The sequence below is a fragment of the Monocercomonoides exilis genome, assembly GCF_001643675.1.
Source record: "Monocercomonoides exilis strain PA203 chromosome Unknown scaffold22-1379369, whole genome shotgun sequence".
Lineage (NCBI taxonomy): Eukaryota > Preaxostyla > Oxymonadida > Polymastigidae > Monocercomonoides > Monocercomonoides exilis.
In genome coordinates, this window is record NW_027150567.1 from 631323 (window position 1) to 645619 (window position 14297).

At 28.2% G+C, this 14297-nt stretch overlaps 1 protein-coding gene across 1 annotated transcript; it reads left to right on the forward strand.

Moving 5' to 3' along the window:
- Nucleotides 1–4768: 4768 nt before the first annotated feature.
- MONOS_15514 (uncharacterized protein) lies at nucleotides 4769–5461 on the forward strand (the record flags this gene model as incomplete). The annotated part of the gene is made up of 1 exon (XM_067868397.1): nucleotides 4769–5461. The coding sequence occupies one exon, from the start codon at nucleotides 4769–4771 to the stop codon at nucleotides 5459–5461; it is 693 nt and encodes a 230-aa protein (XP_067727494.1).
- Between the last annotated feature and the right edge of the window lie 8836 nt (nucleotides 5462–14297).

Genomic DNA, 14297 nt, shown 5'->3' on the forward strand with positions numbered 1-14297 from the left:
TCCCCCGCCAAAGCCAATCTTCCCTTCTTTATATTGTGTTCTGTATCCTGTTAATGTGTATGAAGAAAAATTTTATTCTGCATTCCCTTTCAAATGAGCATTAAAAGAAATTCTTCTGTTTTCGCTCGATAGCATTCAATTCTCCCGGAAAACACAATTTTTGATGTTTATTTGCGAGTTTACTCTTTCAAAATTGCAACTTTAAGATAAACTCGCATTGTCACTTCTTTTTGAAATCCATTCTGTTGCTTTTATACTGCATCAGCTGATAGAAAAAAGTTATCTGCTCCTACGTCTTATCAAACGCTCGTTTTAAAAAACCACTTGAATATGGACATTTATTCAATAATGTGGAAAAGAAAAATCGTTATAATTCCCTTTTAAAATTTTGTTTGTTTGCAAACTTTTTGTTTTCATGATTAGAATGCCGACAGAAGCCTAATCTCCTTCGATTTCATCAGTTATTATGTGTAATTAACTTTCAGTAACGTTTGTTCGTTCGAGAAGATTTTTCATTGCTTGATTGCATCTTCTCAATATGAAATAATATCCATACTAAAACATTTCAAAAAATTGTTTTATTTATGGTTCAAAAAAAAAAAGAATCGTATTTAAAATGAAGTTTCATAATAATGTCTGAAAAAAAAAATAAAAGAATTTTCACTTTTCACTAAATTTTGCAAAAATTAATTAAAAAATGGAATTATATGATCTTATTTGACTGACACGACTTTTATGATTTATCTTGTCACACAGTCCTAGTTTGAAATAAAAAAATAAAAGAAACGAAAGTGAGTCCTGACAAATTATTTGTATATCTTTTTGTGCATCTCACACTCTTATTAAAAATAAGTATTCGAATATACACCATTTATTATTCAAATTTGGAAAACTTATTATTCGAAATTGGTCAACTAATTATTCGAAATTAATAAAATTGAGTATTTTTAAAAAAAAATTTATTGTGAAAAATTGGTTTTTGGCTGAATGTTAGAAAGTGATTAAAATATTATATCATTTTATATTTCGTTAAAAGGATGAGAAATTGAACCTCTAATATTATTATTTGTCGAAAAACATGAAAATTTTTGATTTTTCAGAAAAAAAACCATCATCATTGAAAACGGATAATTTTCAAATGAATTCACCTCATATTGTCCGATTATGCATCATTCATTCAAGAAAAGTTATTTGAAATCAAAAATCTTAAGAAAAACAATAAATAACAATTGAAGAATTCTGAAAATGCCTTTATAATTTTTTTCAGCTTAGAAAAATTTTTATATTTTTTTGTTATGTTGATGCAAATAACTTTTCTTGAATGAATGATGCATAATCGGACAATATGAGGTGAATTCATTTGAAAATTATCCGTTTTCAATGATGATGGTTTTTTTTCTGAAAAATCAAAAATTTTCATGTTTTTCGACAAATAATAATATTAGAGGTTCAATTTCTCATCCTTTTAACGAAATATAAAATGATATAATATTTTAATCACTTTCTAACATTCAGCCAAAAACCAATTTTTCACAATAAATTTTTTTTTTAAAAATACTCAATTTTATTAATTTCGAATAATTAGTTGACCAATTTCGAATAATAAGTTTACCAAATTTGTATAATAAATGGTGTGGCTTATGATTGATTCATAATTCTTTTTGTAAAAAAATGTCAAATAATTAAAAAATTAGATATTTGGCTAATCTTTATTTGAAAACTTTATTTTGTTTATTTTTCAAAAAAAATTAAAATATTTTATTTTCATCAATTTTCTGTTAACACATATTTTATTACACTTTAAACGGATGACATAACCCAAATATTGTAATTATTTCTATTATTGTGAAGTTAAGTAAGTGTGAACAGAAAAACTGAAGAATATAAGTAATTATTATTTCATTTATTAATGAAACAAAACGAATTCTTTAAAAAAATATTTGCCATTTTGATAAAATTACTGTTCTCATTTTTTTTGCTTCATTGAAAAGTATTTAAATGCATTATCAAACTTTGACAAACGAATTAGTTAAGTCAACATCTTGTCAATGAAGATATGGTGGAAAATATAGACTTTCAAGCTTTTTATGCACAATGCATTAAAAAATCGATTCACTCAAAACTTTATTTTGCTTTCTCAGATTTCAAACAAATTGGTTTTTCTTATCTGTAACAAGTATCATAGAAATCAAAACTTGAAGTTTTGTGACGTTCTGCTTATGTCAAAAAATGGAACCACTTTTGTTGTGTTTTTTGATCAAAAAAGGTCAATGAAAAGTGCAAAAATTTTCAATGAAAATGCCTGAAGTCAAATTTTTTGTCCTATATTAAGTGAAGGAAGTTTAGGAAATAGTGTCACATCACGAAGTGCTGAAATAATGATATCTCAAAACACATAAAAGATGTTACACTGTTTTCCCTTATAACAGAGACTGGAGATGTCCCAAATGCATTGAAAAAAAATCAGTTTATCATGGAACTATATTTACGAACATGAAAATTTCCTTGGGCTCAACTTTGTTGATTTGCTTGTATTATTAGGTGAAAATTCCAATAAAAACAATTTCTTTTTTGCTCGGAATTTCTCAAAAGACGGTGTGTTTTTGGTGCAGTGTTGTAAGAGTCTGTTGTGCAAAAGAATGGAATGATAAACAACAAACAATCGGAGGCACTGAAAAAACTGTTGAAATCGATGAGGCTGTCTGACGGAAGAGAAAATATGGAAGAGGAAAATGAAAAGACCACGTTTGGATATTTGGAAGAGTGGAGCATCTCGACGGAGGACAAGCTGTTAAATGATTAATGATTATTGTCCCTAACTGAACCAAGAAAACATTAATTCCGTTGATTCAGCGTTTTATTTTACCTGGAACGACCATTATCTCGGACGAATGGAAGGCATATGCTTCGTTGGAGGAGTTGGGCTATCAACATTTAACCGTCTGCCACAAAAGAAACTTTGTTAATCAAGAAACTGGAGTATGTACTAACACAATTGAAGGATTGTGGTCCCATTTGATGTCATCTTTTCCACGGTTTGATACCAAAAAGAAGAATATTTTGGATAGTTTTGTCATGCCTCTTGTCAAAACCTCTCTCAAACTATCTTTTGAAGAGCAAATAAATTAAATTGCAGAATACAAAGAAGAAGAAGAAACTACAGAAGAAAATGAAATAAAAGAAGATGAAAAATCAGAAGAAATTGATGAAGAAATGCCATTTTTTGAAGATATCATTCCCAACGAAGATGAATTGTTCAAAGACGATGATATAGAAGCTGGAGACAATAAAAGCGCTTCAGACAATACACCATAGAAGACAATTTTTCATATTTGAATTACAAAATATTATTGATCACGAAAAACACATTAATAAAAATGTTGAAACTTTCAATTTTTAATTTTTTATTTTTAACACATTTTCTCTCATATTCAGCATGCAAGACGATTGCAAAACAAAAAAAACTGATTCAATATTATGCTTCTTTGTGAAGTTAAAAAAATGTGATATTGTTCTATTATGTAACAAATATGCTTGTTTTCTTTTTTTTTTCCGAATTGCTAATTGGAAAAGGAATTTTCATGAAAAACACGATATTCAGAAAAAAAAGTGACATTTTTGCTAAAGCAAATATGTAAATGGGTTATTGTTTTGAAAAACATATTTTTTCTTTCAAAAATGTCCGTTTGAAAATTTTACTTGAATAGCAACAAAAATACACAATAAATAATAAAAAGGCACACAAAAAATATTTTTATTTATATTTGAGCAAAGACATTTGTTCGAAAATCAGTTGTAAATAATTTGGCAATTGAAAACAGAATATTTTCACAAAGATTAAACAGTCTTTGAAAAATAAATATTCCGAAAAAAGTTATGATTTCAAAAGAAATCACCCAAATGCAATAAACAAATTTGTAATTAAAAAATATTTTTTCACACATAAGGATGATACTGGGTATAAATCCTAATATGAATTACAAAAAAAAAATACTTATGATTGAACTTCCGTCTTTGCACGTTAATATTTTTTTCTGATAAATATATGAATGGGATATTTAAAGTCTTATCAAATGAGAATAAGAATTGAAATGAAATTGTAAAAATTGTTAATTGAAGAAATGTTAGCGAAAAGATTTGCAATCATCTACATTCTCTATTGAAGAACGATTGCATTGTTCTTAATTAAATATCTCATTGTTTTTCTAACAATTAAATTCAAAACACACACACACACACATACAAAATAAAAATAAAAATAAAAATAAAAATAAAAATAAAAATAAAAATAAAAATAAAAATAAAAATTAAAATATATTATAAATATTGTTAGTGTTAATTATTGTGGACACTTTCAATAACTGTGGACAATGAATATTATTGTGGGTTTGGCCATTTTTTTGGTTTTTTGCAGTTTCAAAAATTATCAGTTTTAACAATGAAAATAGTTTTTTTTTAACCATTTGACGTTTAAAAAAAAAAAGAAAAAAATATTCAAAAATGTAAACATAATGGGAACAAATCACATGAATGAAGGGTTTGATCGATTGAAACTTTTTTGTGATAGAAAATTCATTGAAAAAAAACTTACGAATCATCTGTAGATTTTGCTTCGGTTCATGACAAAATAATTCAGATTTTCAGTCCAAACACGGCCGACACAGTTTTCAACGAAATATCCAATGAATCACCTTCTAATAACTTTGAGTTAGTGAAATCTTTACATTCATCAATTTCAATTCATTCTCCAGCCAAAGATTCGTGTCGCATGACAGTGTTTATCACTCCTTTTGGAATAACAAGAGTTGATTCAATATTGAATACTCCTCTTGAACAGAAAACAAAGCTAAAAGGCAAACCTTTGTCGATTGATGCAAAAGAAGAAGAAAAGCTAGTCAAACTATGCATTCAAAAATATGATGAAGGAGATCCATTTACACAAAGGACATTTCCTGATTATGTGAATCAAACTTATGAAAAAAATTTAACATACAACTACAGTCGCTATTTCTCAAAAAGACATCAATCAAATCTTAATGAGCAAATTGCAACTCCATTAGAAAACAAACGGTATGTTGTTACACAAGACAGTGGATTAGAATACAAAAATAAATTGACACAAAAACTTGATGGAATTAGAGCAGAGCTAATATTCTGTATGGACGAGACAGGCGTCCAAGAGTATGTAGATTCGAAAAAAAGAAGAGTGATATGTCCAAAAGTAATTGTTAAGGGAAGTGCAAAATTCAAGGTTAATCGAGACAACAGATTAGTATCTGTTATTGGTTGCATCCCATTAATTGGATTTTCCGTTAAACCGATGCTACTGATCAAAATACAAACAATTGATGAAGATACATACTCAAAAGTTATTTTAGGACTCGATTTGGAAATTAGATCATCTCCCAAAGGCTACAGTACATCTATAGCATTTATCAATTGGATCAACGATTGCTTTTGACCTCACATAAATAAAATATAGACAAATATCAACGAAAAAACTCAATTACTGACTGATGATCATTCATCCCATTCCTCGCAAGAAGCAAATGACTTATTATTGAGTTATATTATTGATTTGTTTTTTATTCCTCCACATTCTTCACATTTATTATCTCCTTTTGATCTTATCACTTTTATTATTTTTAAAAGAGAAATTCGAAGATTATCAACAATCGTGCCATCAACAACTCAAGCTAAGCTAGTAGATAACATAGTGCGAAGCTATCAAACGGCTACAGTTCCATATTTAAATCGAGCAGGATTTCTAAGAGTTGGAATATCTATCAAACGAGCAGGTTCAACCTTTTTTGGTGAATAAAACACACAACACATCGATAAACAAATAAACCAAATGAATTCAGGAGACAGACTGCAAGACATTACAATTGAAAAGCCTTCAATAATGAATTACGAAAATTTGGATTCATGGATATATGAAAATGCAAAGATGCTTTCCAAGGCATTTGAGAAAAAACGAATCAAAATTGGATCTGATAAAGATTTGTCATTCACGAGAAAAAGAGAAGATCAATCAAATTCAAAGCATGTTTTAATGAAACGAAAGAATAACAAAAAATACAAGTCGAAAAAAGACAACACGGAGAGAATGGGAAAGATTGAAAGCAACAGAAAAAAAATCAAATTCAATGAGCAAAGAGGTTATATTCACCATTTCGATGACACTGACTTACAAAGGAAAAAAAGAAAGGCGTTTGAATTAACAAGCGAAAATAATTGCAGACATAATAGCCAATGCCAATTTCAGACCAACGATTTCACCACAATATTTGCAAACCAAATAGAAACAGAGATTGATGATATCGATTGTGAACATTGCGATGGCAACAATATGAACATCAATTTGGAATTGATAGGCAATGATGAGACAGAAAATTGTGAAAGTGATGATGATCTTGTTCAGAAGGATAATGAAAAAAGAAAATTAGAGCCCAGTGATGAATGCAAATTCCCAGTATATCACACAAGAAGCATTCGAATTCAAAAATACTCGAAAATCTATCAAAATGAACTGGAATCATCTGAGGATGACATTTGATAAATAAAAGTTGTGAGAGAAAACTTTAACGACAATATATCATCTTCATAAAATATTAGAGATTACCAACAAATAAAATCATTAAGCATTGAAGCTATGTTCATTTACAGAAATTTATATCATCCAGAATTCTTTAAACAGTTATTCAGACAAATTAATGTTAGTGTGCTCTTCACAGTATTGTTTATTTATGTTAAAAAATTTATTCTTTTTTCTTCAAGAGTATCTTCTCCTTTTCTCAATTTTCCCATATAAATATTTTATATACATTGTCACAGATGCATCTGACAGTTCAACAAAGTGCAAATGGAAGACCAAAAAACAAAATAAGCAACAACCATAGTTGGATTCATATTTTGAACCGACTTACTAATGAAACATCGAGAAAAGCGTTGATTAATACAATTTGAGGAAAACCGAATGAAGAATTGCAGGTTTGTCAAGAACTCAAAACATATTTTGTTAATAAAATTACAACATATTGATTTATTTGTTTTTCGATTGTATTGCATGAATGATGAAAGACAAAAATTTGGAAGAGTTTTATCATGATAGAATGAAGCATATGATGAAAACAATGTTGAAGTGAGCACGTTAATTACAAGCTGATGTGGTGAATTAAAAGTTGTTGATGATTTGAAGAATAATATGACGAAATAGTTGATTTTGAAGAAAAGAAAAAGGAAGGCTGGAAAGTGGAACCAAAAGAGAATAAAAACAAACAGAAAAACCTGCTTGGAATTTTTCTCTGCAAAAGCGTTCTCGATTGAAAGTGAATGAAAAAGGAAGTGGAAATTACACACAAAGCTGCAGAACAGAATTCGCATTTGGTTTCTTAAATTAGTGACGCATTGTTAGTAAAAACGAACAATCTTACGAATAAAAAAAAAAATGGAATCTATTTTATAAGGAAAGAAACAATGCCAATCAAGTTTCAATGAAGCCGTTGCTCAAGTGAATGCTTAACAAATATGGGTTATTCTTTTTGAAAAGTCGCAAATGTTTAGTTTTCAAAAAAATCAAAAATTATATATTTTGCTCAAATATCTGTTTCCACTCACGAATCCTCTTTGGAACGAATGAAATAGCATAATCAAGTAATATATTCCATATTGGTGCAGTTTGGTATATGAAAACAGAAATATGAGCAAAATATGATATTTTTGATTTATTTGAAATTTAAACATTTGCGACTTTTCAAAAAGAATTTCCCATATAAAAACAGATGATCAAATAAAATAAAAAAGCCTCCAATAAAGAATTTTATGGAATGCAGACATTTTGAGTTGCGGAGCAAGTATTGTTGTATTCAATGCTTTTTGTATCTGATTTTTTTTATTCTCATATCTTTGTTGGAAAACTTCAACTGTGTATCAGTATCTTTTGTTATTGTTGTTATGCAACTGCGGAGAAAGACAATTCTGAGTTGAATTATCAATTTTAATTGTTGCTGTCTTTATTTAAACTCTATCTCAAAGACTTCTTTAAGATTATATTTAGAAAAGAATAAGCAACGGAGTGATTGAACGAGGAAGTGTGCGGGTATCTGAAAGTTGCCGATAAAGATGTATTGGAATGGTGCAAGAAATTCCTCCTTCCATTCTTTTTGTGTACAAACGACTGATCATAAGAGTTAATCTACAGCAGTATCTTAAAAAACAAACATTTACACATGTCTGTATATTTATTAATTGAATTCCTTTGTTTCGAATAATTTTTCATAACCTTATTGAAATTCATTGATAGTTTTGAACTTTTTTTCCATCCAATTCTAACATTATTCAAGTTTAATATTTTGTGATATTAATGTTTTCGATTCAACTTGCAAGGTTTATCTGAGCAGTTGAGGATCTTATCATTGTTATGCCAAAGGAATTATTAATTTTCTTTTCTTTTCTTTTTTCAATTATTTTTTCCCCTAAAATTTTTAATATTTAATTATTGATCGATGTTTTGTTATTCATACAACTTACGCTCAACTGCCTTTTTCTTCGCTTTTCTCGATCAGTTATAAACTGCAATACGAGTGAATGAAACAACTGCAACAGTAACTGCATTGATCCTCAGATCATTCCGAACTGGAGTCTGTGGCACTCGCGCAAATGAGGGAGCGTACTGGACAAACTGAACAAAGAATTCACAGTAGACGCATTTCTTGGGCGATCTTGTTTTGTCACTGCAATTAACAAATGAACCAGCAATTAAAGTGTGAAGAAATGTTAGATGCGGAACGAGTTCTGAGAAATGGTTTTCGACTTGGAACTTCTATTCAATTAAATTCCGAATGGCTTTTTCAAAGATGGTATCAAAGAAAAAGGCTAGCAGGGCTTGGAATGTGTGAGCATGGATGAAGTGAGTTCAAGCACCAATTTGCATGGCTGTGCTATTAAGAAAAGAAAAAAGCAGATATGTTGGAAAAAGCAGATAATTCTGTGGAAAAATTCGAAAAAGTTGGATACTGCAGTTAAGCACTCATCATTTCGAAAATACAAATATCATGAAGAATTATTCAACTATGACAATAATAGTGATTTCTGTCTTGCAGCTTTCATTGCATCTAAATCATCATTGTTCTTCTTAATGAGTTGATGAAACTCGTGTTCTTGCAGTCAATGAGTGAGGAGCTAGAGGAGATTAGATGAAAAGCTTGCTGAATCATTGGATTATGACTGCAATCTTTTATTAACCATCAGCAAAGAGGTTGACAGTACAGCTGAACGTACTCCATCGAACAACTTCGAAATGGGAACAGACGAGAACAAAATAAAGACTGATCCGAAATTTGTTACGATTGCTGTTATCACCGCTGCTATTGATGATTCTTTTATTGAAAATGTTTTGAAAATAACTGTGTTTGGATCTGCTGTTTCAAATGAATCTGAAACCGCTGTATGACGATATGGAAGACATAGAGAGAGAACATTGTGGTGATGACGGGTTAAGTGAAGGAATCTGCTTCTGTGCGAATGGAGAAGAAGAGGGAGAGAAGTGGAACACGGGAAAGATGGAAGATCGAGAGAAGAGGAGGGTGTTGAAGTTTGTTTTATAATGGTGGTGGAAGAAGCAAAGGGAGGAGAAGGGATGAAAGGAGAAAGTGGTCAACAAACAAAATTAGTGTCATTGCAACATTTTCAAAGAATAAGTAACCTGTCATCTTTGAACCCAAAAAATTGATGAGAATGCAGAAACCGATTCATATTCAGAAAACAGTATCGATGAAGAAAAAAGATGTGTGCTGAAAGAGATAAATGAGAAAAAGAGAAAGAAATACAAAGGATTATTAAAATAGAGTGGAAAGCAAATGAAGGAAAACCAAAATATTTGACAAAAAGCTGTTGTTGTTGATATATCACTTTTGTAACAACCCCGAAATAATGTTCCAACAATGACATTGTTTTTTCAAACTGATTATTTATTTCGAAATTTTATTCGATCATGTTTATTTTGAATACTTTTTTTTGGTTTTGTGATGTTTATATATTTTTGAACGTTCTTTTTTATTGTTTGATCATGCCAATTATGTTTTTTTCTTGTTTGATATTATGTATCTGTTAATTCAATTAGAAAAAATTACTTTTATAAAATAGTGTCGAATTATTTTTTATCCATGGAATCTTTAACAGTATATGTTTTTCTTTTTTCTTTCCATCTGATTAAGTTTATTTATTGAAATGTTTTGTTTGCAAAAATGTTGAAAGAAAAACCATTGGTTATTTTTGTCACATTTTATAAATTGTTGTTTATTTTTTTTCTTTTGCATTGAAATTTTTTGTTTTTTGTTTGGTAATAATATATTATTATTATTATTTTCTTTTCGCAAAAAGAGTTTGTCTCATTGATTTTTGATTATTATTCAGATAAATGTGACATTTTGTTTAAAGTTACTTTTAAATTTGCATAAGTGGAATAATTTTCAACAAAGCAATTGATTCATCAAGATAATGAAACTGAAATCAAATGTTTGTTGGTTGAATCAACTACAATGCATCATGCATATAAAATCAAAAAAATTATTATAAAAAGAAAAATAAATTTTTTTATTAAATCCTTCAAAAATTCTGATCAAATTGCCTCACGATAAAAATCATTGTCCACAGTTGTTGAAAGTGTCCACAATTATTAACACTGACTACAACAAAAAATATATAAAAATACTTGAATTTTTTCGGTTTCGATTTGATTCTTTGAAAGGTCTTTTTTATTGTTGAAATTCATTCATTGTGATAAAACATTATTGACTTTTTGCTGATAAAAATTTATATTTTTCGTTAATTCGCTTATTCTCACATCCCAGCTTAGTCCGTCTATATCAACAAAAACAATATTTCCTCATTTTTATAATAAAAAATTATCAACAATTATTCACGATGAAGAAAAAAAAATTTTTCTGATAGGAAGAAAAGTATTTATGGAAAAATGATTGGAATGAAGATTGACTGTGGAGTCATAGCGGAAAAAAAGACACTGCCGTAACTGTTGTTTTATTGAATCCAAGGGCAAAGCCCATGTTTTAAAAATTGGTTAAAGCGTGCTACACTTCCTTTGATTATTCGCAACTTGCAGTCCAAATTATGACTGAAATAAAAGATTTACACGGAGAAGTTCGGTTTTTTTGCACAGACGGCTTGCTTCCTCAGAAGCTTGCAATTCAGAGCCTTTCAGAAGAAACCACAACAGCAAAATCTTTGTCATTTTACAAAGGAACACCACCAATTTTTATTTATTGTTGCAACCATTTATTAAACTTAGTTGTTTCTCATTTTTTCAACAACAACGAATTCTTTCGAACACAGAAAGATGCAATTATTTCATTTACGAAACAAGCGAAGGTGATTTCCCGAAGGCAACCCTCAACACCAAAATGCCCTTCTTTCATTGAAACAAGATGGCTTTGCATTTTTGATATTTGTTTTTTTATTAGAAAACATTTTCATGATGATATTTTTCCATAATTACAGGAATTGGTTATTAGCGAAAATGTGATCAAATGTGAACTACTATTATTTCATCTTTTAGAACTTCAGTTTTATTTCGAGAAAAATGAAACGGAGTTGAGAAATATATTCATTCTAATTCTGAAAGCATTTGCGCGCTTTGTATGAATGTTGGAGCTTGTATAATTTACCAAAAAAATCAACAGTAGTGTTTGTCAAAAATATTATTTTAATTGTTGAATGTGTATTTTTTTCAAATGATACAAAAAATTATCTGTCTGATTTTTATATTCATGCCAATTTGTTATTATTATTAATGATGCAGACTATTTCATGGTAATAATCATTCAAATTTATTTCATGAATATGTCAACATTTATTTATTTTGAAATATTTTCTGATTATAAAGAAATTTAAGAAGATATTATGTTTGAAAAAAGAATTTGAATTTTGTCAAAAAAATTACCAGGGAAAAAAGTAATTCAATAAATCTATTTAATCTACAACTTATTTATTCTCAAAGATCCAATTTATTATTTCAAATTCTCCAAAAGTTATGCACTTCAACAAACTTTTCTCATTCTTTTCTTTTTTTCATCTTCAACTTTTGCTCTATCCAAGAATTGTTGTGAAAAACATAATATTCGATCATCCAAAACAATCAATATTCAAAAAATTTCTCCAATTAAAAACATTCAAACTTTTCAATGTTTTAAGTTATTATTAATTCCTATTCACAAAATTGAATTATTTTTTTCGTTTTTACTAAAGGCTGAACAATTTTCGGACATTGAATAAAAAAGCAGCTTTGAGGAATTATGGATATGATGAATAAAATTTTCATTATTGTTTTTGAAAAAGGAAATTAAAAAAATATGACATCAAAAATATATCAATAAATTAAGTTAAAATGTAATTTTGAGATTATTTTTCTGATATTAAAACTTTATTGCAATTCTCACCTGACAAAAAGACAATTTGAATGATGTTTATTTTTCAACAAAATTTTATTATTGTTGATATCAAAAAATCGAAAGAATGAAAGTTTTCCAAAATATTAAATAGTTCCATCAAAAACTCGAGTTCGGACTTGTTCTAATTTATTATGTACGATAGAACTTCATTTAAAAAGATGGTTGAGAAACAGTGAATAACAACTTAAAATGTGTATCTCATTTTTATTGTGGAAATCAAAAATTCTTTTGTGTTCGTAACATGGACAAAAAAAAAAAAATATTGTTTGGTGAAGAACAAATGATTTCAAATGTTCCCAAAATGTTATTGATAGACATCAGGATATAAAGATGCAATAATCAAGAAAATGAAAACTCCACTTGGAACAACTATTGTCATTGATCAAATTATTTCATATTAAAATTCTTATTCAAAATATTTCTACATTTTCTTGGTGTTTGAAAAATGACTGCGGGACTTTGGTGAAAAAACCATTAACGTTTGGAGTTAAAAATAATGGTATTCTATTTATCAAAATGTTGGAAAAAGTGGGAAGATGCAGAGATCGACGAATATATATGGATAAATGAAAAAGTGGAAATTGAATAAAAAAGGACAAGACATGGACTAATGGTAGAGTTGAAAGGTTTGAAGACGGACAACAGGATATTGCTTCATGATTATTGTTCTGAAAAGTATAAGATATTCATTGATATGAATAATGCAATTATCAGTTCTTCCTAAAACACTTTTTATATTAAATGAATGGAGAGGACATTCGTGTTTGGAATCTATTAAATATGGGTGTTAAATAGTCAGTCAAAAAAAAGAAAGTGTGAAAAAAGAGACGTGTGATGACAAAAAGCACGATTGAAAGCATACGATGACATCTTATAGAGTCACTTCCACATTTCGGAACAAAAAAAATTTCCATATCTGATAACATCGCAATGCATTTGGTGAAATCCTTAAAAAAATTTAACTTTATTAATATTCAACATCATGGTTCATAATTTAGAATAAAAAAAGGATCAGAATGGATTAGATGTTATGATAAAAATAAAAATAAAGATAACGAAATAAACAAAGATGTGACATATGTTGAATGTATAATGGGGAATAATGAAACAAATGCTGATTTTAAAATACAAGTGGAATATTCATTTGAATGTTTATTTATTATATCAGATAATTTCAATCCAATATTTCGATTAATGAATATGTATCGAATGTTAATAATGAGTGTTAAAAAAAAATAATGCAATTAATGGATTCAATAATCAAACATTTATCTCAGATATTGGCTAATGATAATAATTTAAAACTTTTTCATTTGAAAAGAAAAAATTCAGCAAATAACCTTGTGCGGAGAAATATTCAGCACCCCGAAAAAATTTTTGATTTCTAAAATTATCACTGAAAAAAATAAAATTAAAATTTATTTCTTTCTTTATTATTTTTGTATTAACGAAAATTCGTGAAAAAATTATTTTGTGAATTTGAACTGAAATACTTAAAAATAGGTTTTTTGCAATTATCTGAGAATGATAAACATAAATAATTATCACAAAAATATGACTTTCAAATTTCGAAAAATAAACTTTTTTTTTATTAAGAAGTGTTGAAAATAAGCTGAATGATGGATACCTCTATCCATGAAATGCTTTGTGAATAAAAAACTCAATTTAAGAAATGTTTTTTATAACATGAAAAGCGGTTTGTTGTTAATGCTGTTCTTTTTTTAAAAGCGAATGAGATTTTTATGTTTAAAAAGTTTTATAAACGAAGTATCAAAGAATATATAATTATTGAAATGGGATTAAAAAAAGTGTTTCTATCAATCTGATATT